This window comes from Budorcas taxicolor, chromosome 16 (assembly GCF_023091745.1).
Source record: "Budorcas taxicolor isolate Tak-1 chromosome 16, Takin1.1, whole genome shotgun sequence".
Classification (NCBI taxonomy): domain Eukaryota; kingdom Metazoa; phylum Chordata; class Mammalia; order Artiodactyla; family Bovidae; genus Budorcas; species Budorcas taxicolor.
In genome coordinates, this window is record NC_068925.1 from 24617698 (window position 1) to 24645618 (window position 27921).

Genomic DNA, 27921 nt, shown 5'->3' on the forward strand with positions numbered 1-27921 from the left:
TCCCTCCCAGCATCAGGGTCTTTTCCAATGAGTCAACTCTTTGCATGAGGTGGCCAAAGTATTGGAGTCTCAGCTTCAGCATCATTCCTTCCAAAGAACACCCAGGACTGATCTTTAGAATGGACTGGTTGGATCTCCTTGCAGTCTAAGGGACTCAAGAGTCTTCTCCAACACCACAGCTCAAAAGCATTAATTCTCTGATGCTCAGCTTTCTTCACAGTCCAACTCTCACATCCATACGTGACCACTGGAAAAACCATAGCCTTGACTAGACGGACCTTTGTTGGCAAAGTAATGTCTCTGCTTTTTAATGTGCTATCTAGGATGGTCATAACTTTCCTTCCCAGGAATAAGTGTCTTTTAATTTCATGGCTGCAGTCACCATCTGCAGTGATTTTGGAGCCCCAAAAAATAAAGTCTGACACTTTTTCCACTGTTTCCCCATCTATTTCCCATGAAGTGATGGGACCAGATGCCATGATCTTCGTTTTCTGATTGTTGAGCTTTAAGCCAACTTTTTCACTCTCCTCTTTCACTTTCATCAAGAGGCTTTTTAGCTCTTCACTTTCTGCCATAAGGGTGGTATTATATGCATAACTGAGGTTATTGATATTCTCCTGGCAATCTTGATTTCAGCTTGTGCTTCTTCCACCCCAGCGTTTCTCATGATGTACTCTGCATATAAGTTAAATAAGCAGGGTGACAACATACAGCCTTGACGTATACCTTTTCCTATTTGGAACCAGTCTGTTGTTCCATGTCCAGTTCTAATTGTTGCTTCCTGGCCTGCATATAGGTTTCTCAAGAAGCAGGTCAGGTGGTCTGGTATTCCCATCTCTTTCAGAATGTTCCACAGTTTATTGTGATCCACACAGTCAAAGGCTTTGGCATAGTCAATAAAGCAGAAATAGATGTTTTTCTGGAACTCTCTTGCTTTTTCCATGACCCAGCAGATGTTGGCAATTTGATCTCTGGTTCCTCTGCCTTTTCTAAAACCAGCTTGAACATCTGGAGGTTCACGGTTCACGTATTGCTGAAACCTGGCTTGGAGAATTTTGAGCATTACTTTACTAGCGTGTGAGGTGAGTGCAATTGTGCAGTAGTTTGAGCATTCTTTGCCATTGCCTTTCTTTTTATTGGAATGAAAACTGACCTTTTCCAGTCCTGTGGCCACTGCTGAGTTTTCCAAATTTGCTGGCATATTGAGTGGAGCACTTTCACAGCATCATCTTTCAGGATTTCAAATAGCTCAACTGGAATTCCATCACCTCCACTAGCTTTGTTTGTAGTGATGCTTTCTAAGGCCCACTTGACTTCACATTCCAGGATGTCTGGCTCTAGGTGAGTGATCTCACCATTGTGATTATCTGGGTCGTGAAGATCTTTTTAGTACAGTTCTTCTGTGTATTCTTGCCACCTCTTAATATCTTCTGTTTCTGTTAGGTCCAGACCATTTCTGTCCTTTATTGAGCCCATCTTTGAATGAAATGTTCCCTTGGTATCTCTAATTTTCTTGAAGAGATCTCTAGTCTTTCCCATTCTGTTGTTTTCCTCTATTTCCTTGCATTGATCACTGAGGAAGGCTTTCTTATCTCTTCTTGCTATTCTTTGGAACTCTGCATTCAAATGGGTATATCTTTCCTTTTCTCCTTTGCTTTTCGCTTCTCTTCTTTTCACAGCTATTTGTAAGGCCTCCTTAGACAGCCATTTTGCTTTTTTGCATTTCTTTTCCATAGGGATGTTCTTGATAGTACATATAAAAAAATTATAAATTAGGATTTCTGTCTTCTAATCCTAATATTAATCACTGATTCTTTGTTTCCAACCTCTGTATGTTTCCTTTTTCTTCTCATAAAACATATACTCTGTTGCTACTTATATTTTATAGGTTGGGACAGGAAGGTGTAATAAAGTTCTATTTGAAACATGAGCCCTCGGGGCTACTTAGACAACAGGCAGCATCTGGCAGTAGTATCTGAATACACAAAAATTGGGAGTTCTGTGTTATGGGTCTGGTTTTCTGAGAATTTTATCCATCTGGACAAGATTCAAAGCAAAAAAAATTTTTTTCATCTTTTACTCATGAGTTCTGAAGAAAATTCATTTGCACCAGCAAATTTACCATGTGATCTCAAAGCATTCATCTTATTTTTTATTGTCAAAAGGGCCATCAAAAGTTTCCCCTTGAGATCTTAGGGGTTGATTGACCAGATTGATTTAGAGCCTAACATACTGACTCAAGATTTTTTTTTAGTTTTAATGTTTGAGAAGAAAACTTAGTTTTGTGACTTATGTTTTGCAATTGACTGGTATCATAGTCTACTGAAAAAGGACCATCTCAACTGGTTGGAAGTTCAATCTAAATTTTTAATAATGTAATGAGGTTGATTACGATTCAAGGCTTGAAATCGCTAGTAGGTATAAGGTAGTTGCTCAGGTAACAGAAGTTTGATAAGATGTTGACGTTTTAAAATTTACAAGTTGGGAAGCTCATGATTGCCATTTTTTGAGCCAGGAAGCTGAGGCCTGTTGAAGCTGTGGCTTGGCTGAGGCTGCCCTGGTACTGAGCTTTCCTACTGCATATCATGTTTCCTTGGACTTCATTAGTTCTGAGTAGTAAGCTGAAAACAGTACACCTTGATTGGATCATTGATACTTGAAAAAAATAATTCAGGATTTAAAAAAACATGAATGTGTTTTCCACTAGCTGTCTGATGGAGTCCTGGACCTGTCAGTTATTAATGGTGTAAATGCAATCTCTTTAAAGCTCCTATTTTCTCATGAGTTGGTTTTCCCCCCCCCCCCCCAAGGGATTTTGTATTACTTAGTTTACACACTTACTTTGAAGATCAGAATTAAAATGAAAAATGTACAAAAGTGCTTATCAGATATCCCAATTCAGTGTGCTTCAAAAGAGTTCTGAGCATTATTCAGGCTGCCACCATTGGTCTACAGTGATAAAAGCAGATCCTTGTTGAGATAGTATCTTAACCCCTCTCCTGTAGGAAGCATTGTATACAGGGGTAATGTGCGGGCTTTGAGGCTGAAAGACCTGGGCTGGAATTGCAGCACACCACTTACTGGTTGGGAACCTCCCTGAGCAAGTTTCCTCATTTGTAAAATGGGGATTAAAAAATGCTGTTGCTGTTTTGTGACAGTTACAGATAATGGGTGGACATTTAGCATCTAGCAAAGTGAAGTGCCTGGCATAGAGTTGTATTCTCAATGGATACTATTGATTAGGAGTTTTTAGTTAAAAGCTTTCATACTAGTAAGATTTGATTTATATAATAGTATTAGCTCAGGAGGTGGTGGTTGCAAAAGAGTTCCTCACCAAACATAAGAACTTGCAGTGTCTTTTTATAACCTTTGTGGTAACAATTAATTTAGATAGTAACTTTCAAATACTTATACCCAGATGCTACAAGTGGAGGAGACTTCCAGTACCTCTCAGTTGAATGAATTAATGATGGCATCCCAGACAACTTTGCTTTCTCAGGAACCGCGAGGAATAAGTGAGGATGTAACTGAGCTTAAAGGGACATTTCTAATCAATTTAGAAGGTAAGGAGATGAGAATGATACTACCAGATAACAATGGTATGTGGACAACTGAACAATAATTACAGGTCATCTCCAGTTTTCCAGTGGATAACCTGTATTCTAAAGGCAGATACACACTTGGTGAGTGCGTCTTTCTGTAGAAAGTGTAGTAAACAGTGGCCAGGTTTCTGAACCAGCTCTCCCAAGTGCCCTACCTGGTGATCTTGGGAACACAGGGGTAGGGAGAGGAGGGAAAACGTCATTGTCACCGTATGTGAAGTCAGTCTGCCTTACCTCAGTTGGCCTTTGTGTCCTTGTCCTTTGACCAACCCTACCATCCCTCTCGTGTTCAATCTACAATTTATTATGCTCACCCCACATTACAGTATCGTAGCCACTAATGAGTCAAGGAAGTTTTATTGAACTCATTCCCACAGTGGTTATCTTGTAAGCAAACCTTTTGTAGGCATTTGTTTGATTTGGGGATTTTTGTCACCTTACTTCATTCTCATTGATGGAAATGAAAGCTGAGTAACGCTAACACAACATGAGTATATCTTAGGAACAGTGATGCTCTCTATGTATTTCATAGTAGCTTTTAGGCACCAGCAAGAGGTGGGAGACTAATTTATAGCCATCAGTTTAAATTTGAGGCCTGGCAGCACTGATCATGTAGTAGACTCGTATTAATCTGCTTTCCGGAATGTTATATTCTCTGTGCAGTGACTAGAAAATGATTTATTTTCTGTCTGAGGTCTATTCATTATGGACAAATTTTTGTTTCCTTTTGTCCAAACCCAAGAAGTTTAATGTGGGGGCACTGCTCATTGTCCCTTCAATTTGCCTCTTTTAAAATTCTTAATTAAGAGTGTAGCTGGAGAGGAGAGGCAGTGTAATTAGCAGAACTGGACACAGATAAAGAGCAAACAGGCATGCTCTGCCTGAGTAGATACAGAACTCCCATGACCTGTGGAAAAATCAGCCTCTCAGATTCCTCCTCTCTCCCAGTCATCAGATTGTGTGAGCCTACCATCTTGGCTGTTCATGTACATATGTGCAAGGGAAGCAGTATTTCCCAAGGCAGGGAGGAAGCTCTGAAAAGGGGGCACCTGGAGAAATAGAGATGCGCAAGTCCAGTGGCCTGTGAGGAATACTCTCCACGTGTTTTTCTTCCACAGGTGGTGATATTCGTGAAGAGTCTTCATACAAAGTAATTGTCATGCCAACTACCAAGGAAAAATGCCCTCGCTGTTGGAAGTACACGGCTGAGTCATCAGACACACTGTGTCCCCGATGCGCAGAAGTTGTGAAAGCGAAGTAGGACCTCAGTGTGTGTTGACAGCTTTCTGAGCAAGAACCTCCTGACAGGACTTAGTAGGGGTCTAGATGGACTGTTTACAGTACTGGAGAGAAATCCAAGATTTAGGTAATGAGTGGAAGAGTAAATGGTTGAGGATGAGAGTCAAAGTCAGAGCTACACGTGTGTTTCTGTAACTAGATAAACAGTGATGTGTATATATACATATGGAAACATATACATATGCAGGTGGGTCCATAATGGACTTAACTCAGAGCATAACACTGAAAATGCTTGCAAGTGTGCTGAACGGAAAATGTTTTATATTTTATAAATCGTCTTCACTCAGTATTTAAATTCTGTAACGTCTAAAAATAAAGGCACCTGGAAAATTACTGACTGGTGGTGGTACAAAAGTTGTGAATAGCAAGTAAAAAAAATGTGTTCTGAACAGGAACAGTGCAGGGGTCTGTCACTTAAGAGATGAAGAGAGTAATTTCATTCTGCCTTAACAGCAAACATCAACCTTTTCAGAACAGCTAGTTCTTTGGGCTGCACATCAGAAAAAGTCACCAAATATGTCTCATGTAAGAGGGGAAAAACACATTAATACTATATAAATGTTAAGGAAACAACATGAAAGCTGAAAATTTATTTCACTAATATACATAAGTTCACAACAATGAACAGACACAGAAAATAGCAGTATATACAGAATCTGACTACTTACAGTACATTACAATAGATGATAGGGCATTTTATAAACAATTAAAATCTTTCCAGGGATGGTTAATTCTATTTAGCAGAAATATAACAAATCCATTCCTATCAGGATGAGGGAGGGCTTTCACTGTTGCTATAGAGTACTTTTAAAAATATCTGCCTAAGTGAAATGAACCACAGTAACTGCTAAGAGAACTGATTCCATGTATGCTTAGTATTATTAAATGAGTTTTCTGTGATTTTAAATTGCAATCTTTTTTTTAAGAAAGCTATTTAACTGTTTACTTTGACCCTAGTTGAATTTTTATAACAAAGGTGAAACTCTTCTCCATACCTCACTTTTCTTTTTAGAAGAGTAGGACGTATTTAGAAGCCTGGTACTGTTATTTCTCCCCATCTGCATTTATCCTGTATATTCTAGTTCTACATCTAAACACAACTTGTTATGCAGAAGTTATGATTATTTGAACCCTTTTGATTTCCTTTGCATTTACAACAGAATTGAACAAGGTACAGAATGCTTACTTAATGATAACAAGGAAACATATATGCGATGGGAGTATATCTAAGAAAAAGCTACTCACTGGTAAATTGGCTTTGCACCAATAACTGCAGTAAGTGCAATGTACCTGTTTCAGAAACTGCCTGTTCTGTATGAAACCTAATTCCGTTCTTTGTGGCTCTTCGTGGTTACAGACTGTATACACAGGTATTTGTTTTCCTTTCCTCTGCCAGATTTATTTTAAAAGCCCTTAACGAAACAGTAAAATATTTAACTGCTTTTCTTAACCATGCAACTGAGAATTCAATTTTAAAATTCTCTCAATGGCAAATTTTAGGATTATAAATTGAACTAGAGACTCAGTGATTTGTTATGGTCCTAGGAGCCATATTTCAGCTTATTAATATATTCTCAACAATCCCAAAATTTGATTATGTGTCCTATCAGAGTAAGTTCAACCAGTTTTATTATCTAAAATGCTTGTTAGATACCCCCCAAAGTGATAATGGAATCAGAGTAATTTACTCTTTAAAAATGCCTGTAATTCCAAGTTTCTTTGACCAGCCTCCAAAGTTCATAACTACTTTCAGAGTATCTAGACAAGTCACTGAAAGAACTCATCTTTTAGAGTGCATGTAACAAGTGACTACAGAACGCCTGATACTCAGAAATCACGTGAATGTGTCTGGATGAGGTACCAGCGATCCCAGCACAGGCTGAGGGGCTGGACCGGCTGGAGGCCTTTTTTAGTGTTAACTGCTGCAGAGCGTATGCCTTGGTCAGACACATGGGCCTTCACCCCAAACACTCAAGGCACCTGAAAAATTAATCTCTCACGATTTAAAATGAAACAGTAATTACCAGGTTTAAGACAGTTCTCATTTGAATGTGATCTCTCTGTTAAAAAGAATTTACACTGGGATATTCTCAGACATCAGACTTTTCCTTTATATTCCTGAAAACAACGCCTCAAATTTGCACAATTGCAAGAGCTGGCTTCCTGAGGAAGTGAAGAAACAAACTTTTTATCACAATGAGTTGCTACGTGTAACAACTGTGAACCCAGGACATGTCAACAATTGGCGCTGTATGGCTACATTCCAAAGATTTATCTTGATAAATACTTGGTATTTGTACAGCTCAAAGTACTTTTTTTTTTTTTTTTTACAGAGTTTTGGTTAATTTGGTTTTAATCAACAAATGATTATTCAGCACTTGGACTGCTCTAGGCACTGTAGGGTACAAAATTAGTTGTATTCATCCTCTCAAGCCAGCAGTGAGGTAGGTTTGCTAAGCTGTAGTATCATCACTAAGCATTTTCTATACTGTTCCTAAGAACAGGTAACATGACCAGATCCCAGAAACAGACATTTCTAAACACTTGTAGGAAAAATAAAGTTGGATTTAAATTTTTAGCATCTTTGCCCTTTTTTTAAACATAAGTTTTACAAGATAATACATTTTTACAGTTACCTGATGTGGATACAATTTTGAATCTTGGCAAAAAGCAAATCTTAACTTGCATTATAATTAATTTTGCTGGGTTAGATTGCATCTCAGATTCTGTTTTGGCAAGTGCAACAGGTTAAGGGTTCTACTTAGTGTCCATTCTGATGAATATGATGGTCTTGAACCGATTATTCCTCCTTTGATGGCACCAGCATAACCTCCTCTGGGAAAGAAGCCTGTCAGCATCCAGAACTCCGGGGGCAGTCCCCCGGGATGGGATTAAGCATGATAACAAAAGCATTTTCCCAACATTTATTAAAACAGTGAGTTCTCTCATTTTACTGATGGGGACTACACATGAACACATTTAAATTTAATTACAATAACATTTTGAGTATGAAATATAGAATAAGAACATAATCTGTAAATTATAACCAGTTTTAAATAGCAAATTTGGACAATAAAGCTACTTAGGTGCTTAAATCAAAAACAGGAAAACGGCTTCAAGAGAAATTGATAGTATAACTGATACCTGTTTATATTTTATTGTCAGTATTAATCAAAGGTGGAATTTAGCCAAGACTGCACTTTTTAAAAGTAATGTGTATTTTTATTTACTTTACAAAAGAAAAAAACATACTCCCTCCGTAAAATTCCAGATCTTATTGTGTAAAATAACCATGCACTAGTTCATATGAAGGTCACACAATTTGAGACTGTTTGCAGGAGATAAGTGTCATAAAGGAGGAAGAGATATGGCTTCCACAGCTTCAGTGAGGTGTAAGGCTAGACTATATTGCCCATGGTTTTCTGGTAAAAGCTCAATGACTTTATTTACTAGTTTAGCTGTTGTTGCAATGGGCACTTCTGTGTTCTGAAGATCCTGGGGGTTCTGCAAATGGGACACAAAAATAACCCATCAGTTATATACAACTAAGTAACTGCTACTTAAGAGTTAGCAGGAGAGTAATTTCCCAATAAAAATGCTTTTGTTCAGAATTAAGAAAATTCCATTTTCCTCCACTATTAAAAATGTATAAGAGAAAAGCTTCAGTGGCCGTCTGCCTCCCTCACGCCCGGCACTCACCATGGCCTTCAGCCAGGTGCACAGCGTGGGGGGCAGCCTGGCGAGCAGCTCCAGCCCCTCCCTCGTCTGCGTGCGGAGCACGGCATGCGCCAGCCGCTGCCCGATCACCACCAGCAGCTGCGAGGCCAGGACCTCTCTGTCCTGAACCTGGAGGATGGCCTGCAGGGAGGAGCATGGACAAAGGTTCGGACTTCGTGTTATTTCTGCCTCTGGCAAGGTTCCCAGTTTTCTGAGTGGCTGGCTCCTTCCTGTCCTTGGGGCTCAGCTCAGAAGTCACCCCGGATCATCCTATTCTACTTCTGCTTATTCACATGATCTTAGTGATTTTCTTCACAGCATTTACCACTCAATCCAGAATTGAGTGTGCTTCTCAGCTCCCATAAGTAGACTGCATTTGGAGGAAGGCACCTGTCTGTTTACTCTCTGTCCCTCTGCATAAAACAGGTCTGACACACTGCATGTGTTATACTAAACACTGGCCACAAATAGGATTTTGATTAATTTCTATTAAAAAATTTTTTTTTGGCCAAGCCCTGTGGGGCATCCGGGATCTTGGTTCCCTCACCAGGGATGGAATCCAGGCCGTCAGCAAAAGTGCAGGGTGGTTACACTGGACTGCCAGGGAATTCCCTAGTTACTTATTTTAATCCTGTTCTACTATTGTGCCTAGGAGTTGTAACAAAGGAAGGGAAAACAAGCTTTACTGGCAACTTTACTGATTCTTTATCCCAACTATCAGTTTTACAACTTGAGCCCAGACGACACTCATAGGCTGTTACCTCCTCTCCTAGGTGGTCAGCTCCGTAGTTGTAGAGTTCCCCCACGTAATGCCTCCTGACAACATCTTCACTGACTTGAAGGTGATGGGCCAAGTCCACGGCCAGCACTGGCCAGTCCTGGTCTTTACCTAAAGGGGCGGTTGCTGCCTCTTCCGTGGAGTCTCTGTCTTTTGCGACCATGTGTCGGGCCTGGACAGCTGCACTGACGACTTTCAGTAAGAACTTGAAGGTGGAGAAACAGATACAGCAACATCCTGTTAGTATTTTCATTTAAAAAATATGCAATTCCAAGTAACTTGGCTTTTCTATCATTTAGTTTTTCCGTTACAATTAGTTATCAAAAAATGACACATAATTGAAAGAGAAACTAGTTCTCAAAAATACCTTAGAGCTGGTCATCCCAACAGCTGTAATTTACCTGTTGTCGTACAGAAATAAAATTTGGATCCATTTCCCCACTAGGTAATAACTGAATTGAAGTTAAGTCTTTGAAAAATGCATTTTTCCCCTAAAGAAAAAGAAGAGACCAAGAAAATTGATGAGTATGGACTGTTATGGGGTGGGGGTGGTATAAAGAATAACTCATATACCCATGGCCAATTCAGGTTGATGTATAGCAAAACCATTACAATACTGTAAAGTAATTATCCTCCAATTTAAAAAATAATACAAAAAAAAAACTCATGATTTGGTTTTGTCTTTGAACACTAACACTTCAGAATTCTGTTCTTTTGATTTTCGTAAGCATTATGGTGAAAGCAGCCTTAAGGGTGAACCCCAGGGGTGCCCTCCTGCTGGTAGCCATGCCCTGTGTAATTCCACTCCCCTGAGTTGGGGCTGGTGAGCAGGGTTGGCAGAGAGGACAGCCTGAGACTTTCAAGATCAGGTGACACAGGACTGTGGCTTCTGCCCTAGAAGCTCCTGTTCACTCTCACTTGCTCTGAGGGCAGCCACCTGGGAGCTGCCCTGCGCAGTCACCCATGAGAGGAGAACTGAGTCCTGCCAATCCTCATGTAAGCCTGTGAGTGGATTTTGATCCCCGCTCTGGTGGAGTCCGGCTGACACACCAACTGCAGACACACGAGAGACCTTGAGCCAAAGCCGCCTGCACTAGGGGAACACAGATCGGGACTCACAAAAATGACACATTTGCTGCTTTCAGCCACTGAGTTTGGGGATCATTTGTATGTAATGGGGCTTCCCTGGTGGCTCAGATGGTAAAGAATCTGCCTGTTAAGTAATAATTGATAACATAGTAGGTACTTTGAATCCTCTTAAAGACACTTGTTGAACTGTTTAAAAGCACCTGTTTAAGAGAATAGAGCCAAAAAGGAATATCAGAAAATACAGTTTCAGAAGTTCTCAGGAAGGAAATGCAATACAGAGCAAAAAGCACTAGCCAGTGAGTTGCAAGATCTGGGCTCCAAGCCCACTCCTTGCACCAGGTCATCCTGAACAAAGGATCCCACCATTCTAGGCTGCTATTTTTTCAGGTCATGCCAGATATCACCTAAGGTACTTTCTAGACCTAACCTGTGATTACAGGTTATCTGGAGGGACTGCCAAGAAGCCATTCATCCTTTGGTGATGAAACATGCCAGACTTCTGAGGGCAACCTGCTCCCTCTGAACATCACCTTTCGAGAGTTTTCCTCATACACTCATGCACAGTCATTACTCTGCAGTTTCTACCTGGAGGTCTTAGATACTGGGGTCTGCTCTACAGAAGGGCCTCCGGGATGGGGAGTATGTGTGCATCTATTATTTACTATCTTCCAGACACTGCTGAGCACTTGGTGTTGAGGATGTCATTTAACCCTCAGGACAACCAGGAGTCATGACTCTCAGGCTAGGAGAACTGAAACAACTCTACCAGTAAATGCAAAGGCGGGAGGGATTCTGCGTCACCTGCCACAGCACACTGCTTTGGTATTTGCACGTGAGTCACACGGCTGGCCCAGGCCACTCAAGCACAATCTGGGCTGAGACTAGCATCACCACCGTGCCTGTTCAATGCTGCTGGATGTGATCTCGTTTTGAAAAGTCCCTTTTTGAGGGGAGTACTGAGCTAGACACTTTATTTTGTTGTTTTTTTTTTTAATCAAATTTTAAAGTACTTGTTAGAAATGAATTTCTTAAAATACACCATTTCTGCTTATATTTACTCTCAAACTCAACATGTCCAGAACTCTTCTAAATGGGCTTCCTCTAAATGGCATGTCCAGTCCCCCAAACTTGAAATTGGGTTGAATTTTCATCCCCTCTCTTTCACCCTGCACTAGTCTGTCATGAGGTGGCTGATTCCTCAAAACCCCTCCATGATCTTTATTATTTCTTCCCAGGCCACATGGTCACCAACTCCTGATTCCCACTGGCTTCTCCAAGAGGCTTGATTTCCTTGATTTCCACTGGCTTCTCTACTCACCACCTCCCCCCGTCCCTTCTGCAGACCTCTGCCACGTAACTTCTCTTTATCATCTCCTTAATTATGAATGTACCAAACATTTATCGGGTTCCTATTATGTACCTGGCATAGCACACAGACATGGGGACATGGCCAAGAGGTGGTCAGTTCAGGAAATGTAGACAGAGACTCTGAAAGGGAGGTGACACTTAAGTGATAAGTGAGTAACAAACAGGAACTGACCATATGGAACAGCTGGCTGTGAAAATGGAACAATACAGCAAGACAAGAGGTGAGAAAAATGCCTGCCTTCTCCTAGGGGTGGAAGTGGTGAGCAGCGGCTAGAGCATGGTGTGTGAGGAATGGCCAAGGGGGAGGAGAGGTAAGTCAAGGGGCGGGGAAGCTGCCTTCTCGGCTCCATGTTTCCACGCGGCAGGAAATAGTAATAACGTGGTTAGTAACAGTAGTTGTAACAGTAACAGCAGGTGTCTGCTCTCCCCCTGGACTCACTGCTCCCCACACGGAGTACCTTTGGGAGGAGGAACTGAGCTCGGGCAGCACCCTGCTTTCCCCCTTCTTGCGGGGGGCAGTCCTCCTGTAGGGGCTCCTGTCCTCTGCTCCCAGCACCAGGAGCCCGAGGGGGTCTCCAGCAGTGGTCTGGCTGCACAGAGTGAGACCACCACTATGGACACAAGCCCGGGTGGAGAAGCCAGGCAAGGCTGTGTCTTATGTCCCAGCATGAACCTAGTATGACTGAATCTGAGTTTGGGAAGGAAGATCTGGCAGCAGGGACTGCATAGAGGGAAGCTGGAGGCTGCTGGACCAGCCCAGGGGAGACAATGAGGCCTGAGCTTGGGCCACAGTGACAGAGAAGGATGGGCGAGAGGGGATGTGAGGAAGAACCAACAGGGACGAGCTCACGGTGGCTCGGTGGGACCTGAGGAAGCGGACTGAGCTAGATGTTTCCCAGGCTACTAGTTTCTGCCACATCACAGATGGTGGCATCACTCACCAGCTGACCAAGCCAGTGAACTTGGGGGAACAGCAAGTGTAGGTCAAGGGTGGGTAGGGGCGGGGATAGATATTTCAGGAAGGAGGCAGCCCACCGCACAGGCCGAGAGAGGCATTCAGGAGAAACACATGCCCCAAACCCTGGGGACAGGTCAGGCCTGAAGACACACAAGAGGGAGAAAAGGAACTTATTGAAGACGAATGATGGGTGGAGACGGCTGAGAGGGCCGAACCCCGGGACACCAATATTTCAGGTAAATCAGAACAGGGAGCCTGAGAAGGAAGAGAGGACCAAGACCCCCACAATAAATAATCCTATACAAGACACAAAAGACTGAGTGGCCTCTCTCTGATAAGGCAGTCCTGCTAGGCCCTCAGCTCCGAGAGGATCCCAAGTGCTCTGAGAACTACCTTACTGTCAAACAGGGACAGCGGCTTCACGGTCTTGAGAGAGAACCTCACGACGGCGTAGAGGATGGCGCACAGGAGGGAATGGTGTTCCACCAGCGGGTAGTGGATGTGCTTCTGATCCAGAGCCAGCTCCACGATGGAGACCGGGCCTTCCACGGTCAGCCAGGCGTCCTCCGTGTCCAAGACAGGCACCTGCATTTCATCCCGGCTGACGTCTGCCTGGGTGTTGTGACAAGGGAGAGCTATGCTCAGAATCGGAGAAATAACAGTTTGCCAATATCTTAATGAGCTTCTTATCAGCAGCAAAGTAGAAACTTGTATTTTTCCCCATCCCTCAAGTTATAATTTGAGGGCTTTGTGCAGACTCTGCAGTAGACAGAGATTTCACTCCCCTTTGCTGTACGGTATCATGTATGCACCTGCACTGTACTGAAAAGGCTTATTCTTACAGTCTGGAATTCTGCCTAAGGGGAGCTTTATAATAATAAACGGCAATTAGTTTGCCCGGTTCTGTTCCTCTGGCCAGAGTGGTGTCCTGTCTATCTCTTGTGTGTCTTGTATGTTCTGTGTCATTTCACTCGTAATCACCAGTGATCTACATAATTAAAAAAAAAAACTAATACTAATAAGAAACATCACTATTTTTTAGGCTTAAGTCAAAACTTCGAAGGGAATAAGTGAAAAACAAGTTCTTTTTATATAGTTCTTTCTGAAGTCCAGCGACTTTCAAAATATTTCACATCTTAGAGACAGTTCAGCATAAAAATACCACCCTTCTACCTCCATTAAAGTCTGAAGAAGATCCCAGCAGCAGCCTAGGAAGGAAGTCATTGCTGTGTCGCTCATCCCCACATCCTGTTTGTAAGAAGGGACATCATTAGCTCTAGCAGGAAAACTGGTAGGTTTTACTCAGACAAATAAATAGAACATATGCAACTAGTTAACTGCCTCTCCCCGCTGAACAGACAGGTAAGAAGCGAAAGTCAAGGCACTCGCACATTTTAATCTCTGTCTGTAGATTCAGCAGATCCTAAAATCGGGCTTTTAAAAAACATGGTTCTACTCTCAATATTTAAAAACTGAGTATCTTTCTGTACTGGAAAGAGGCGGTGTCGTCAGTCAGCCACAGATGGGTTGTGTCTGGCTTGCTTAGGCAGCTGCTGGCCAAACAATCACGGTGTGTGTGCAGTAAGAGTCACACAAGACAGGCCAACCTGGAAAGTTCCAAGACAACAGCCTGGTCTGGTTTCAGAGCATCTTTCAGGGACTGAACTGAACCCTCCGAACTAAAGTAAGACCCCCTAGCTGGTGAACTAAACACGAGACTGATGCTGTGGGCAGTGGATCTTTCCTGAAGGGGCCTGTCCAAGGGGCCACTGTGCTCATATGAGGTCTTCTTAAAACCAATGGCCACAAATCCCTGACATCCCTAAGTAATTCATCCTTAATTTACACACATATTAACAGTAGTCCCAAAGCCACACTCAAGAGCATACAGACAAATTCTTTAACAATGGAGATTTTTCAAGACTAAGGGCCTATAAAGGCTGGATTCCTGTGTCCTAGTATTTCTTAAGATATCTGTAATAATATTTCAAAGTTTTGAGCAACGCTAGCATTACTAATCACTGACCTCACATATAAACCCCTATATCCGTGGATTGAAACATCATTTAAGACTGTACAATAGCTATTAGATCAAGTTCACTACTCATACGAATCCACTTCAGTTATACATTTCTAATTTGAAAGACAGCAATTTTTTTTTTTGTGGACCTCCTGTTCACAGTCCAAAGTTGAAGACATCTTGGCAAACTTAGCTTAAACATACTATTTGATGATGTGGAAAGGTAAATTAAAATTGACCACAGGTCATAACCAGTTTCCATATTAATATAGTGTTCTCTTCCATTTTTCTTATCTCTCACTACATCATCAAACTGGTAAAAGGCAAAGTCCACCCCCACAGTTAATAAGGTACTATATAAAGTGCAGAATTAACAACTATTCATCTAGTTAAGGGAGATTCACTCACCCTTCGGCATAATCTGTCTTTTGGTGCTTTTCCAACCTAAGACAAGAGGACACAAAATGCTGCATTTAATTAGTAATTTAAATCAAAAGGCATTAAACTATGGTATAGAAAGTAAAAAGTAACCAAATTTTAAAAATATACATCCAGCTATAAATAAATGCAGTACTAGTGTTATCAATTAAATGTTGGTTGTACTAATTTGTAACATAAAACAATTAATTTTGTGGTGGAACTTAAAAAATTATGAAAATATATTACACTGGGGGGCTCACAAATCATTCTTTTCAAAAATACTTATTTTTGAACTATTAAATAAGAAAAACCCCAAAGATCAGGTTCCCAATTTCCATAATCAAACTGTGTTGCCTTAAAACCTATTTAGAACCAAATTGAAGGCTACGAATAAAGAGCAGCTAAAAATTCTGCTTGTTCATAATGATACACAGTATTTTTAAAAGGTCAGAAAGAAGGAATAACCATCTTCTGAGCCAGAAGCACAGAAGGAATAACCAGCTATATTCCTGGCTCAGAAAAATTAGCTGATGTTCTTATTCCGTAAGTAATTCCTAAGATCCTACTGTACACTTTATACGGGGTGATAAGCGGAAGATAAAGTTCTGCCCTTGTGATAAGAAAATTTACAGGAAACAGTGAAAATGAAAGGACAAAGGCCTCTTCACCTCATTACCTCTCACTGTGATTACTTCAACGGCCTTCAAAACAACCACGTTCAGCCCACCCCAATTGCAAAATACTTCACCCTGCTGCCAGAATCATCTTTTAAGATGCAAATCTGAACATATCATTCTTCTGCTTAAAACTGTTCCAAGTCTCCAAGATAAAAATAATAGCTACCGCTCACTGTGCCCTCACTGACTGTGCCAGGCCCTCTGCTAAATAGCTGACATACACTAGAAAACCCCAGATTCATAGCCCACAGAGGAGGTTCTCCATGGTCCACTTCCTGCTCCTGTATCTAGCTTAACCTTCAACCAACCAAAGCTACTTGCAGCTCTCCGAATCCTAGATGCTGTCTCCCACCTCCAGGGCTTTTTGTGGAAACATTTTATTCTCACCCTCTTTTTTACTGATTCATACACATACTCATCCTCCAAAATCAGCCCAGAAGCCTTCCCTTGTCATTCACATTCCTCTTCTGAGTTCTAAAAGCACCCTATTGTCTGTTTACCATCTTTCTGATGGTGGGTTGAGGGTGGGGCTGTGACTTTATTCTCTGCAACCACAGAACCTGGCACCGTCCTTGGCACATAAGAGATACTCATAATAAATATCGATTGAATGAATAATTATAAACTCTCTGCTTCCTGGTTTAGGACTGCTAAATCCAACTCAAGTTGTGAGGGTCAGAAGGGACAACTGTGGAAGAATGCTGAACATCTGCACAGCTTAACACATGGAAAAGGCTTTGCATTATCAGTCTCTCAAGATGGTGGTCAGAGGTGAAACAGAGCAACAGTACACAGGCCAAAAGGAGTGAGTTTCAAGAAATAAGCAGGTAAATGGCCAAGGAAGATGCGCGCACAGGGAAGAACCGTTAGATTTAACTAAAAAAAAAAAGTTACCAGTGATGTCAAGGCGTTTTCTGCAGAAGTTGTGGCCTATAGTGGGTCTGAGCTGTAGTGCTCTTTATGGTTTAGGAATGTCTGTCACTGTACATTTAAAAGCACATGCTGTCATTATGGTGGTAGCTCTCCCAACATCCACTTAGCTGCTGCCGGGGTAACCTACATTCTCCACTGGCCTGTGAGGCACGCTGCCACTCAGCTTGAGGCCCAGAGGCCTCACTCTAGCACACCAGCAGTTTCTGCTCCCACTGGCTGAGTTACAGGCTTACCTTTTATATCTGTTCCCAAATCTACCTATGCTGGTTGTACATATTCTAAGTCTGTAATTTAATTAAATAACTAATAAAATATGAATGAGGAAAACAAGGGAGTTCTTTACATGAATACTGTGTAGACTGCTTTTAAAAGATTTATGGAGGACAGTAGCTCACTCCAAGGTCTACTGAATTAGATACAGAGAAACAACTATAAAGAGTAGGGGATAATTACAAAAATCCGAAGATTTTATACTCATGGCATCATTGTTTTAAAGAGACAGGATTTAGAAATCACAGGCAATATATCATGGGTGAGGTTAATGTAGAAAAACCTCAGTAAAACTGTAATCGACCCTATTTAGAGAAAATATCTTGGCCCTACATCCCATGATCAATGAGAAATTGCGCATTTATATGTTTTAATTTAAAATAAAATGCAAATCCTTGCTTGAATTCACCACTGGTCCTAATCACCTGGGTTAAGAGGCTTTTACAGGATATTGCTCTCTTTCAAGGATCTGGGCTCTTCAAGTCACCAAAATGCTAGGACAACTGAGCATAAATAAAACACAATTATCACATTAAAAAAATAGTCTAATAAGGCCCAGTGTAAATAATCTTTCTTATATCAGTCAATTATTAACGGAGCCAAATAAACAAGAAGTTAGTATAGGAAATTTCAAATTTAAAATGACCGTACCTTATCCATCAAGTATGTAGCGGCAGAAAACCTTTTGACTAAGAATGTGTTCCACATCATCAGCGCAATGCCTGGATAGCAAGTGAAGTAAGGCAGTAAGCAGAATGCTTATATATCTTCTCTTTCACCATATACAGCAAACTGTTTTCTTCATTAAGTTTATAAAACTACCTGTGTTATTTAGATAAGTAATTCTTGTCTCTTATGTAATATTTATAAAATAAATAAAAACCTTCATCATCTATAAAAATCAGAACTGGGCTTTGTGAAAGTATATCTAAATGGCCAATAAGCCTAAGAAAAGACGGTGTCACTAGTTATGAGAGAAAAAGAGATTAGAACTACACAAAGATATCATTACACGACCAACAGAAAGGCTAAAATTTTTTAATATGACAACACCAAGTGTGGATGAAGATGCGGCAACAATGGGGAGCTCACACACTGCTGGTGGGATCATCACCTGGGAAAACCCCCTGGAAAACTGCCTGGCCCATGTCTACCTAAGCTACGTGTGCCTGCCGTGTGACCCAGCAAGTCCTCTGCAGAAACAATCACAAAAATATGCACAAGAGAGTCGACAGCCAAACGATGGAAACAACCCTAAAGGATTTTTCTTATATGTGGCCACTAAATGAAGCAGTATACAAAAAAAGTATTAAACAGCAAAACAAAATACAAAAAAAATATTTTAAAAAAACTCAACCAAACAAAAAAATATGGGCTTTACATGTCCATCAGCTGTGGCACTGATACTAGAATTTCTGCAATAGCTGTCAGTTAGGCAGCATAAACATGACATTTCACATATTGCCTTATTACCCACAAAGCTGCTTCTATAACTAGGAGTGAGGTTATGCAGAAGCCAGGAAACTTACTCAATGTACAAATTGGGTAAAGTGTGTTTTTCTTTTTTAATTGAAGTAAAGTTAATTTATAATGCTGTGTTAGTTTGAAGTGTACAACAGTGATTCAGATACACACACACAATCTATGTGTATATATACAAACACACACCCCACTCATATTTACATATATATATTCTTTTCCAGATTCTTTTCCCTTATAGGATGTTACAAAATATTGAGTATAGTTCCTTGTGCTATACAGTAGGTCCTTGTTGGTGATCTATTTTATATGTAGTAGTGTGGTAGTATGTTAGTCCCAAACTCCTAATTTATTCCTCCCATGACAAACTGGGTAAAATTCTAACTTGAATACTAGCCTGTGATCAATGGTAACTTAATTTTATCAGTAAGGATAAATCCTCTAGAGACCATATTTTCCAAATGAGCCACTTTAAATCCTTTTTCCCCCCTTGGAAGAAAGTTAAGAGTAAAGAGATGAATATACAAAATAAATTATAAGTGCTTATCAAGCAAAACAAGAATTTTAGAATTTCTGCAATTTGACCCCATATCACCTGCAAGAAGGTGTTACAGGAGAAGACATAAGCAGCTTCTCTATAATGTATCACAGAAACAAAAAGGTGATTATCTCCTCTTATCTGGACCCAAACCCAGTCTCACCACTTAAGTGTCTTACTAACTTCCTAACTAATGTTCCACCACGCTGTTCTTGAGGTGCCAGCTTTGGCCACTTCTACCTGAATCATGATGGAATGGAAGAATCAAGTCACCCTCACTATCCTGGTCATAATTGTTGAATATTTTTATTCAATGTGCTCTTAGAGCATCTTGCTTGAGACGTGTCACAATTAAAAACAGGAGCCGCTTAAACAGATGACTGTGCGGTTGATACAACAGTGGAGCCTTAATGGTAGGGCTATGGTTTCTCCAGTGGTCATGTATGGATGTGAGAGTTGGACTGTGAAGAAAGCTGAGAGCCGAAGAATTGGTGCTTTTGAACTGTGGTGTTGGAAAAGACTCTTGAAGAGTCCCTTGGACTGCAAGGAGATCCAACCAGTCCACCCTGAAGGAGATCAGCCCTGGGATTTCTTTGGAAGGAATGATGCTAAGGCTGAAACTCCAGTACTTTGGCCACCTCATGCGAAGAGTTGACTCATTGGAAAAGACTCTGATGCTGGGAGGGATTGGGGGCAGGAGGAGAAGGGGACGACAGAGGGTGAGATGGCTGGATGGCATCACGGACTCAATGGACGTGAGTCTGAGTGAACTCCGGGAGTTGGTGATGGACAGGGAGGCCTGGCGTGCTGCGATTCATGGGGTCGCAAAGAGTCGGACACGACTGAGCGACTGAACTGAACTGAACTGAACTTCCTAACTTACTATCTTATTATCTCACTAGTCCATTACTGAGTTCTTTGATTAATTCTTACAGGGAAACTCTTCTGTTAAATGGAGCCAGCAATCTGGTGACCATTTTTCTAAAATAATTTGTAACATTTTTTTCAAGAAGACAACAGCAATCCCCATGGTAAAGAAGCCAATGGAGAATACTCATGTTTATTAAAAGAAGCACAAGATGGGAGGGATAAATTTGGAGTTTGGGATTTGGCAGATACAAACTACTACACATAAAATAGGTAAACGAGGTCCTACTGCATAGCATAGGGAACTATATTTAATATCCTATAACAAACCAAAGGGAAAAGAATATGAAAAAGAACACATATATACATGTGTATGTGTGTGTATAACTGAATCACTTTGCTGCAGACCAGAAACTAACAGTATGGTAAATCAACTTTACCTCAATAAAACGTTTTTTGAAAAGACAATATTGATGCATTTATTTTGTAAACAAATGAAATAAACTTAGATTATCAATAAATAAAAGAAAAAGAAGCAGCACAAAGTAATTTCTAGGATATAGTATTATTAGGCTTTGGCTACCCTAACTTTTTCATCAGGACCTATGAGCAGCCCATTCTTCTTTCCTTATCTACCTGTGAACTAGAGGGGGAATTAATAATTCATGCATAATATTCTCCTCACTACACCTAGGAACAGTCATCAGCACGGGAAATTGATGGGTGGGGAGAGATGGTGATAATTACTGCCAGCCCCCATCTCCTTTCTGGACAGCATTCTTCAAGCAATTAAAACAGCTGGTAGTGTGTATGCAGCAACACACAGTAACATGTTAGATAGTAGGACCTATTTTGTTTTTATCAAATAAAAATTTACCAGGATGTGAATTTAAAGAGACTTGGTATGATACTGGATGCTTGGGGCTGGTGCACTGGGACGACCCAGAGGGATGGTACGGGGAGGGAGGGGGGTTCAGGATGGGGAACACATGTATACCTGTGGTGGATTCATGTTGATGTATGGTAAAACCAATACAATACTATAAAGAATTTAACCTCCAATTAAAATAAATAAATTTATATTAAAAAAAAATAAAGAGACGGCTCTGTGAGGAAGGGGATGGGATAGTTAGGGAGTTTGGGATGGACATGTACACACTGCTATATTTAAAATGGATAACCAACAAGGACCTACTGTACAGCACAGGGAATTCTGCTCAATGTTATGTGGCAGTCTGGATGGGAGGGGAATTTGGGGGAGAAGGGATACATGTATATGTATGGCTGAGTCCCTTCCTGGTTCACCTAAAACTATCACAACACTGTTTGTTAACTGGCTATACCCGAATACAAAATAAAAAATATTAAAAAAAAAAGAGAGATTTGGCTTTTGAAAGAAACAGTTACATTTTTAACACCTGTTTACTTACCATTCTGAACATGGGCATTAAGAATATGCTTCAAGTGTTCTATTGACCTAACAAAAAAACGTGCTTCCTTGCATAGAGGAAAAGAAGAGAGAAAGAAGAGGTATTATTCAATAGGTGCTTCAAATATAAATGGAGACTTCTGACATACATTTCTACATAAAGTAACCCAAGAATGTTACAAGAACATGGAATAATTATATAAGAAATTCTGCCTAAGATAATGTTAATGGTCTCCCTTAAATTTACAGTATCTATATAATGACTGATTCAGGGACATCTGGATTCAAAATTTACTGTGGTTTCTACAGTACAGCAATGTTCTCTCCAATAAATAGTTGAATTTCACACAAATGTAAAAACAATAGGTTTATTTTCTTTGTAAATATCATTAATTAATTCTTCAACAACTATTTATTGAGCAACTACTATGCACCAGGTTGCTAAAGGCACCAGACATACTGTAATGAACAAAACAGACCCAAATCCTTGCCCTCACTGAGGTTATGGTCTAGTGACAGAACCAGATGATAAATACGGTAAGTAAATTATAGAGGATGTTTATAAAGGATGTCAGTGCTAAGTGCCAAGGAGAAAACATTAAAGCAGTGAAGGGAAATAGGAAATGTAAGAGGGAATGCTGAACATTCAACTCTTTTTAATCAAGGCAGTTTAAAACTGTGGCCTGCACATTATTTAACATAGCACCTTTGCTAATGTGTGTCAAAAGTTCCCCAAAGGTAATTTCGATTGTTTTGAGCCTAGTAAAGCTGTGTGTGTAAGATGATGAAATTGGGATAGGCGTTATTGGATGGGGCAAGGAGATAAATATTCAACAGGAAAAAACAAACAAGAAAAATGACTGCTGATTTTAAATGTAAATGATTATAATAAATAACAAAGGCAACACAAATCAAAATGTCAGGCACCATGTGTGTACTTTCTTTGTAAGTTGCTACAACTCTTTGAGATGCTACTGTTATGGTCCTCATCTACTTCAGGAGAAAACTGAGAACAAAGGCTCAGAAACATTCCCAAAGGTCACACAGCCAGGAGCCACCGGGCTGAACAGAGTCTATTATGCAAACTGCCTTTGGTTTAGAAATGACCGCTGCAGGACATAGATTTTTAACTTAAAAGCCTGAATCTGGAATTAATTCACTCAGATTTTAGAAATTATTGTGCTTTTGTTCTAGTCCTAAGGTTCTTATATGACAAAAGTGTCCCATTTAAAGAGGAGACTAAACTTGCTCTCCCTTTAGGCTGTGGGAGGTCAACTGAAAAGTGATGGGAGGGGCAGTTTTTGGTCAAAGTTTAATTGATCAAAGAACATTCGTTTGTTTAAAGCTTTATTTTTAAAATGTCTTCCTTTAATATGAAAGTGATTACATGTTCAAGACAACATTGTTTTATTTAGAGCAAGGAAGAATATCATTATCATTAGTATGCATGCTTATGTGTTGAGCTGCTTCAGTCATGTCTCTGTGACTTCACGGACTGTAGCCCACCAGGTCCTCTGCCCATGGGATTATCCAGGCAAGAATACTGGAGTAGGGTGCCATGATCTCGAGGGGATCTTCCCTACCAAGAGATCGAATGCATCTCATGTCTCCTGCCTTGGCAGGCGCATTCTTTACCACTAGCGCCACCTGGGAAGCTCCTATCATTAGTATTTTAGTGTGAATTAGTTAATCAGTGAGATTTTTCTTCAGTAGTGAAACCTGATACAAGGATGATAAAGGAAAGAATTTTGATTGAGGTTAATTTACCAAAGAACTAAGGAGGCCTATGCTCTGAGAACTGTACAGCCAAGAGAAATATACAGCAGGCATTTTCACATCTTATTTTATCCAGGTGCCAATCCTGAAGAGTGGCACCATCATTAAAAAAGGGTGGGAGGAGAAAAACCAGATTCAAGAGATTCAGTGACTGGCCCAAACCCAGACACCTGTGCGGAGCCCTCAAGTCCAGGTCTCCCGTCTCCAGGCCTGGACGGCCTCTCTCTTCATGCTGCTTCCGGACTGAGAATGTCTGGGAGGGAGGAAGGCTGCTGGAAGGGGCAGAAAGTGATGCCCAAGCAGACAGTCAGGCTGGCATCAGGATCTTTACTCTGGATTTGATCATGATGACTACAGTGTGAAGAACTGGGTATAGGTTGATGCTATCTCACGTAAAAATTCCCAAGGAAATAAACGATGCTCATCGCAACTTATTAAGAATAGGACAGAACACACTGGTGTTGGACACAGAGACATCTACTAGGCTTGAATCCTGGCCTGGCCACTGATTAGCAATGTACTTACAAGCTGGGCAAGGAATCTGAGTTCTCTGAGGCTGTCTTCTCTTCTCTGGAGTGGGAATAATGATGACACCCACACTTCATAGGTTTACCGTGAGGATTATATATGAAAAAGGCCTTGTATAGCTCCTAGCATGGAGACATTCCAAAGGGGAAGAAGTCAAGTGCTATAAGCAAAGGGAACAGTCCCATGAAGAGGTGGCGAGAGTCGTACCTCCGGGTCTTTATTCCACTGCACGACGTACTCCCAGCAGCAGTGCGCGTGCAGCACATCCAGCTCGAGGCTGCAAGGGAACTGCTTGTAGGCCAAGTGCAGCAGGTCTGGAAGTTAGGAGACAGCACTGTATTACTCCTGCCTGAGGGAGAGCTCTGGCTGCCTTCTTCACGCTGGATTTCCTGTTTACCCGTGTTTATGTCTTACCTGGAATGGCTCCCAAGTCCATCTCTACCTCTGACACCTCAAATAAACCTCGGTTAATACCTTCTCTGGGTTCATCTGGGTTTTCTGCATCTCTTCCTTTATTAGCCAGTTTTAACACTTCGGGGCTGAAGTCCTGTTTAAATATCCACTTGGCTACACTGTCTGCAATGCCACCTACAGTTTGGAGACAAGAAAGAAAATGAATACTGGCAGCATTTGCCAAAAGGAGCCCATAGAGTGCAGGATCTCAATGTCCTCATGAAGACCTAAGTGCCACATTGGGTTAAGCCTGAAGTGACCCCAAAGCCATGAGATTTACAGCAGTGTCGCCACGTACCACTCACCATGTGAAGGCAAGTGGCATACTGGATCTCTAAGGGCATCTTTACATTCTCGTAAAATAGTAGCTAAATATTAATGTCTATACACAATACCTTCATGTCCACAAATTCAAACTGCATTTTACCAGGCACAGAGGAAGGCATGAATACATCTTTAAAATGCTTTCATTTAAACACAAGTGGAAACAAACTCATTAGCATGATACTTGTGCCAAGGCTTCTTAGGGCAAAATACTATTTTTAATAGTCAAGAACTCGCCTCTGGAATATTTGAGGGCAAAATTTAGCCACAGTTAATTACTGGCATCATAAAAAGCATTCACGATAAAGAGTCCTGCCTACTACCTAAAATAAATGCAAGCTTCTGTATTAAATTTCCCTCTCAGTCTTTCTTCCTATTTTGCTTCAAATGTAAACCTTTTTGACAACACGAACACAAAATCATGACTCAGTGGAAATAAATGAGAGCAGTGTGCCAGGTGATCTAATTTCTTATGCTTGGCTTCTAAATCATTTGATAATTCCCATTCCAGGATCAAGTCCTGATCCTATTGCTCAAGGTAATATTAAAATGGTGTTCCTACATTTTCACCAGGTGGCAGAACAGAGGATGGTTTGAGTTTACAATTTGGAAATCATCACAAATCTTACACAGAATGAGAAGACGAATTAACTAAATTAAAACCATAAATGCCAGTATTTAAACCCAGAAATAGTCATTCCAGTATCAAATGTCTGACAGAGATGCTGGTAATAAGGAGAGGAAGTATGTCATGATAAATCCAATATTTTAAGATACTTGTGGTCCTACAAGATGTTTAAGCACAGGAATCCAATGACTTTGGAATAGTAGAAAGTGATGCATTGAAAACGAGGTATAAAGTTCCACGGATATCAGGAGGAAGAAGAGAAAATTCGCACTTAGTGGGTCATGAGAGGATTCCTGGAGGAGGCAGCATTTGAGATGGGCCTTGGAAGTTGAGAAGAGGTAGATGGTGGGTTATTTATTTACTTTTAAAATCTGAGTGTATTTTTCTTTTCTTATTCTTTCAGTCATTTCTATTTAAAAAAAAAAAAAAAGCCCTAGAAAGCTCATACCATAAAAATATAGATCTATGGCTACAAATGCTCAAGTAACTTCAGGTTACCTTTTCCTCCTTCTAACAGCTTTTTCACAGAAAGCTTCGGGAGTGGCTCAGCCTGCAGCGAAGACACTTTGGAGGTCCGGGTGTTCGTTTTGCTGTGAAGCAGAGTCTGAAGCAGGAGACAGTCCTCCAGCTGTTTCAGGAGGAGTTTCCAGTACTCCGTATCAAGAGAAAGGGCCTCCCAGGAATCAGTGAGGGCTTCCGAGTCAGTTCCTGAAACTGTTTCGGAAAACTAACAGAAAACGCCCAGTTGATACTCTGGCTAAGAGTCTGGATCAACATTAACTTGAATGAACTTTTAACGTGAAAGCTGACTGATCATCAGGATACATCACAAAGCGATATACAGATGCTGATACACAAACATTACTACTTGGCTGGATGGAACATGAAGGTGAGGAGTAGATTGGAGACTTAGGAGCAATGCTGATGGAGTTCAGACATTTATGAAGAGACCTGCAGTGAGGCCCATGATTCAACCGACATGCACCGCAAAGGTTTCAGGCCCATCCCTGCAGCGTTCCCGGATACTGACAGTTCTTCAGAATGTACTAGCCAACATAAAAAATGTATCTTAAATTTCTCTCTCTCCATTATTAGAAACATCATAAACCAGTCATAATGAATTTAGCCCCAAACTACTGGGACTGACAGTATTGAGTGAATCTCTACAGACCTATTTAAGTATCCTATCCAATTTAATGCAACATCCCCCTAGAAAAAAATTATTTGATTCACCATGAGACACAAGGGGCACTAGTCTTGTCTTAAATAAATTTTAGTCTTCAAGAGATGGGGAAAAGCCGCAAAGTAAAAGGTCTACTGGAAGCTTTCATCTGAGTCATTCAACACTACGTGCCAAAACCACTCTGGTTTCTAAAAGAAGGATATAAATACAACTGTAGAAACTAAGAGCTGAAAGAAATCTGAGAAACAATGCTGTCTAACCCTGAGCCTTTTGAATGAGGACCTGCCTTCTACAGGCACTCACCACAGACCACCAGCTGTGAACACCAGGTCTCTGCCCTGACTCCAGTGCTTCACCCCTTATGCTGTGTGCAGACTAGGTTCAAGTCATCTGAATAAACAACTAAAGAAGAACCCCTCATCTTCAAGAGACGTCGACAAGATCCTGCTGGACACATATCTCAAATCCTAGATGTTCCACACACTGAAGACAATGCAGCCCAGAAGGGGAAAGCGGTCGGGGAGCCCGCTGGAGGGGAGCCCCCCTAGAGCCGCCCCCCTGCCCACTCACTTTCTTCTCAGTCAAGCTGTTGGATATCTGAGCAGCGACAGCATGCCCAACGTGTGCGGATAGCAGCGCAGCCCCATTGTTCTCGGACTGAATACAGACCGTGCGCATCTGCTGCCACCAAGGGGACACTGACTGGGAATCCCAGGTCTCTTCGATGGCCACTACAGGCAAATGGCAAAAAAAGAAACTCTTAGCTTGGCAAATTTTTTCTTTTAATCTTTGATGTTAAATATAATGTTAGAACCAAGTTTCCCACTGATGCATGTGCGTATTTTTGAATGAACTTGAAAAGAAGTCTTTATTTTATTCAGAAGACTTATATTTCACTTATTTATGCTCTTAGGCAGCTTGCTCTGAATTGATTGTAAATCTCTGTTTGGAATACTTTCATCATTGATGAAAACTACTACTGAATGTTTTTAATATAACAGATTATTGTTCTCATCATGCCAAAAACAGTAAGAAAAATATTACCTCCACCACAGACCATTCAATGCACCTCACTGAACTCAGAAAACACACTGTTCACTATCATTTCTGGATGTTGATGCAAAATGTTAATTAAATTTCATAAAGCACACTTTGAATGTATTAAGAGTTTTCTATGACTACATAAAAGATTCTCTCTAGTGAAATGTTTTGTACCTTCTAGTCTCCTTTTGTTACGAGGAAGTATTCTCCCACCTCGTTTTTGTGGAATTTCAACACTGAACGTTATTTCTGGGAGTGGAGACCACATTCCCAAGGAGCCAAACCTCAGCGTCCACAGTGCTCACCTTTCATCTTGCTCAGGAGGTACAGCATCGTATGGAGACAGCAGACAGACTGCGGTTTGTCCAAAATATCTTTTTCCTTAGAAAGCCAAACGCTCAGAAGCAGAGACTGAAATCAGATTTAAATCTTTATTGTAAAAAAAATATTTACCATAAACAAAATCTTGTACAATTTTAGACCATATGTGTATTCATGAGTGGTTCAGCCTTTCTGGTTGGGAGGTAAGTGCTTGCTTGTTACA

At 40.8% G+C, this 27921-nt stretch overlaps 2 protein-coding genes across 2 annotated transcripts in view; one reads left to right on the top strand and one right to left on the bottom strand.

Annotated features, from left to right (window-relative positions):
• Positions 1-5234, top strand: part of IARS2 (isoleucyl-tRNA synthetase 2, mitochondrial) — a 48037-nt gene extending 42803 nt beyond the window's left edge. Inside the window, exons 22-23 of the mRNA XM_052653756.1 lie at positions 3419-3563; positions 4721-5234. Coding sequence (XP_052509716.1) covers positions 3419-3563; positions 4721-4863 — 288 coding nt within the window. The 3' untranslated portion in view covers positions 4864-5234. The remainder of the gene's footprint in view (positions 1-3418; positions 3564-4720) is intronic.
• A 2722-nt stretch (positions 5235-7956) lies between these two features.
• The window catches only part of RAB3GAP2 (RAB3 GTPase activating non-catalytic protein subunit 2), a 102003-nt gene continuing 82038 nt past the window's right edge, over positions 7957-27921 (bottom strand). The window contains exons 22-35 of the mRNA XM_052653706.1: positions 27683-27788; positions 26907-27067; positions 25652-25880; positions 24163-24336; positions 23956-24062; positions 21446-21512; positions 17783-17853; positions 15240-15275; positions 13985-14059; positions 13205-13423; positions 9798-9887; positions 9380-9601; positions 8601-8759; positions 7957-8405 (exon numbers count right to left, since the gene is read on the bottom strand). Coding sequence (XP_052509666.1) covers positions 8250-8405; positions 8601-8759; positions 9380-9601; positions 9798-9887; positions 13205-13423; positions 13985-14059; positions 15240-15275; positions 17783-17853; positions 21446-21512; positions 23956-24062; positions 24163-24336; positions 25652-25880; positions 26907-27067; positions 27683-27788 — 1872 coding nt within the window. The 3' untranslated portion in view covers positions 7957-8249. The remainder of the gene's footprint in view (positions 8406-8600; positions 8760-9379; positions 9602-9797; positions 9888-13204; positions 13424-13984; positions 14060-15239; positions 15276-17782; positions 17854-21445; positions 21513-23955; positions 24063-24162; positions 24337-25651; positions 25881-26906; positions 27068-27682; positions 27789-27921) is intronic.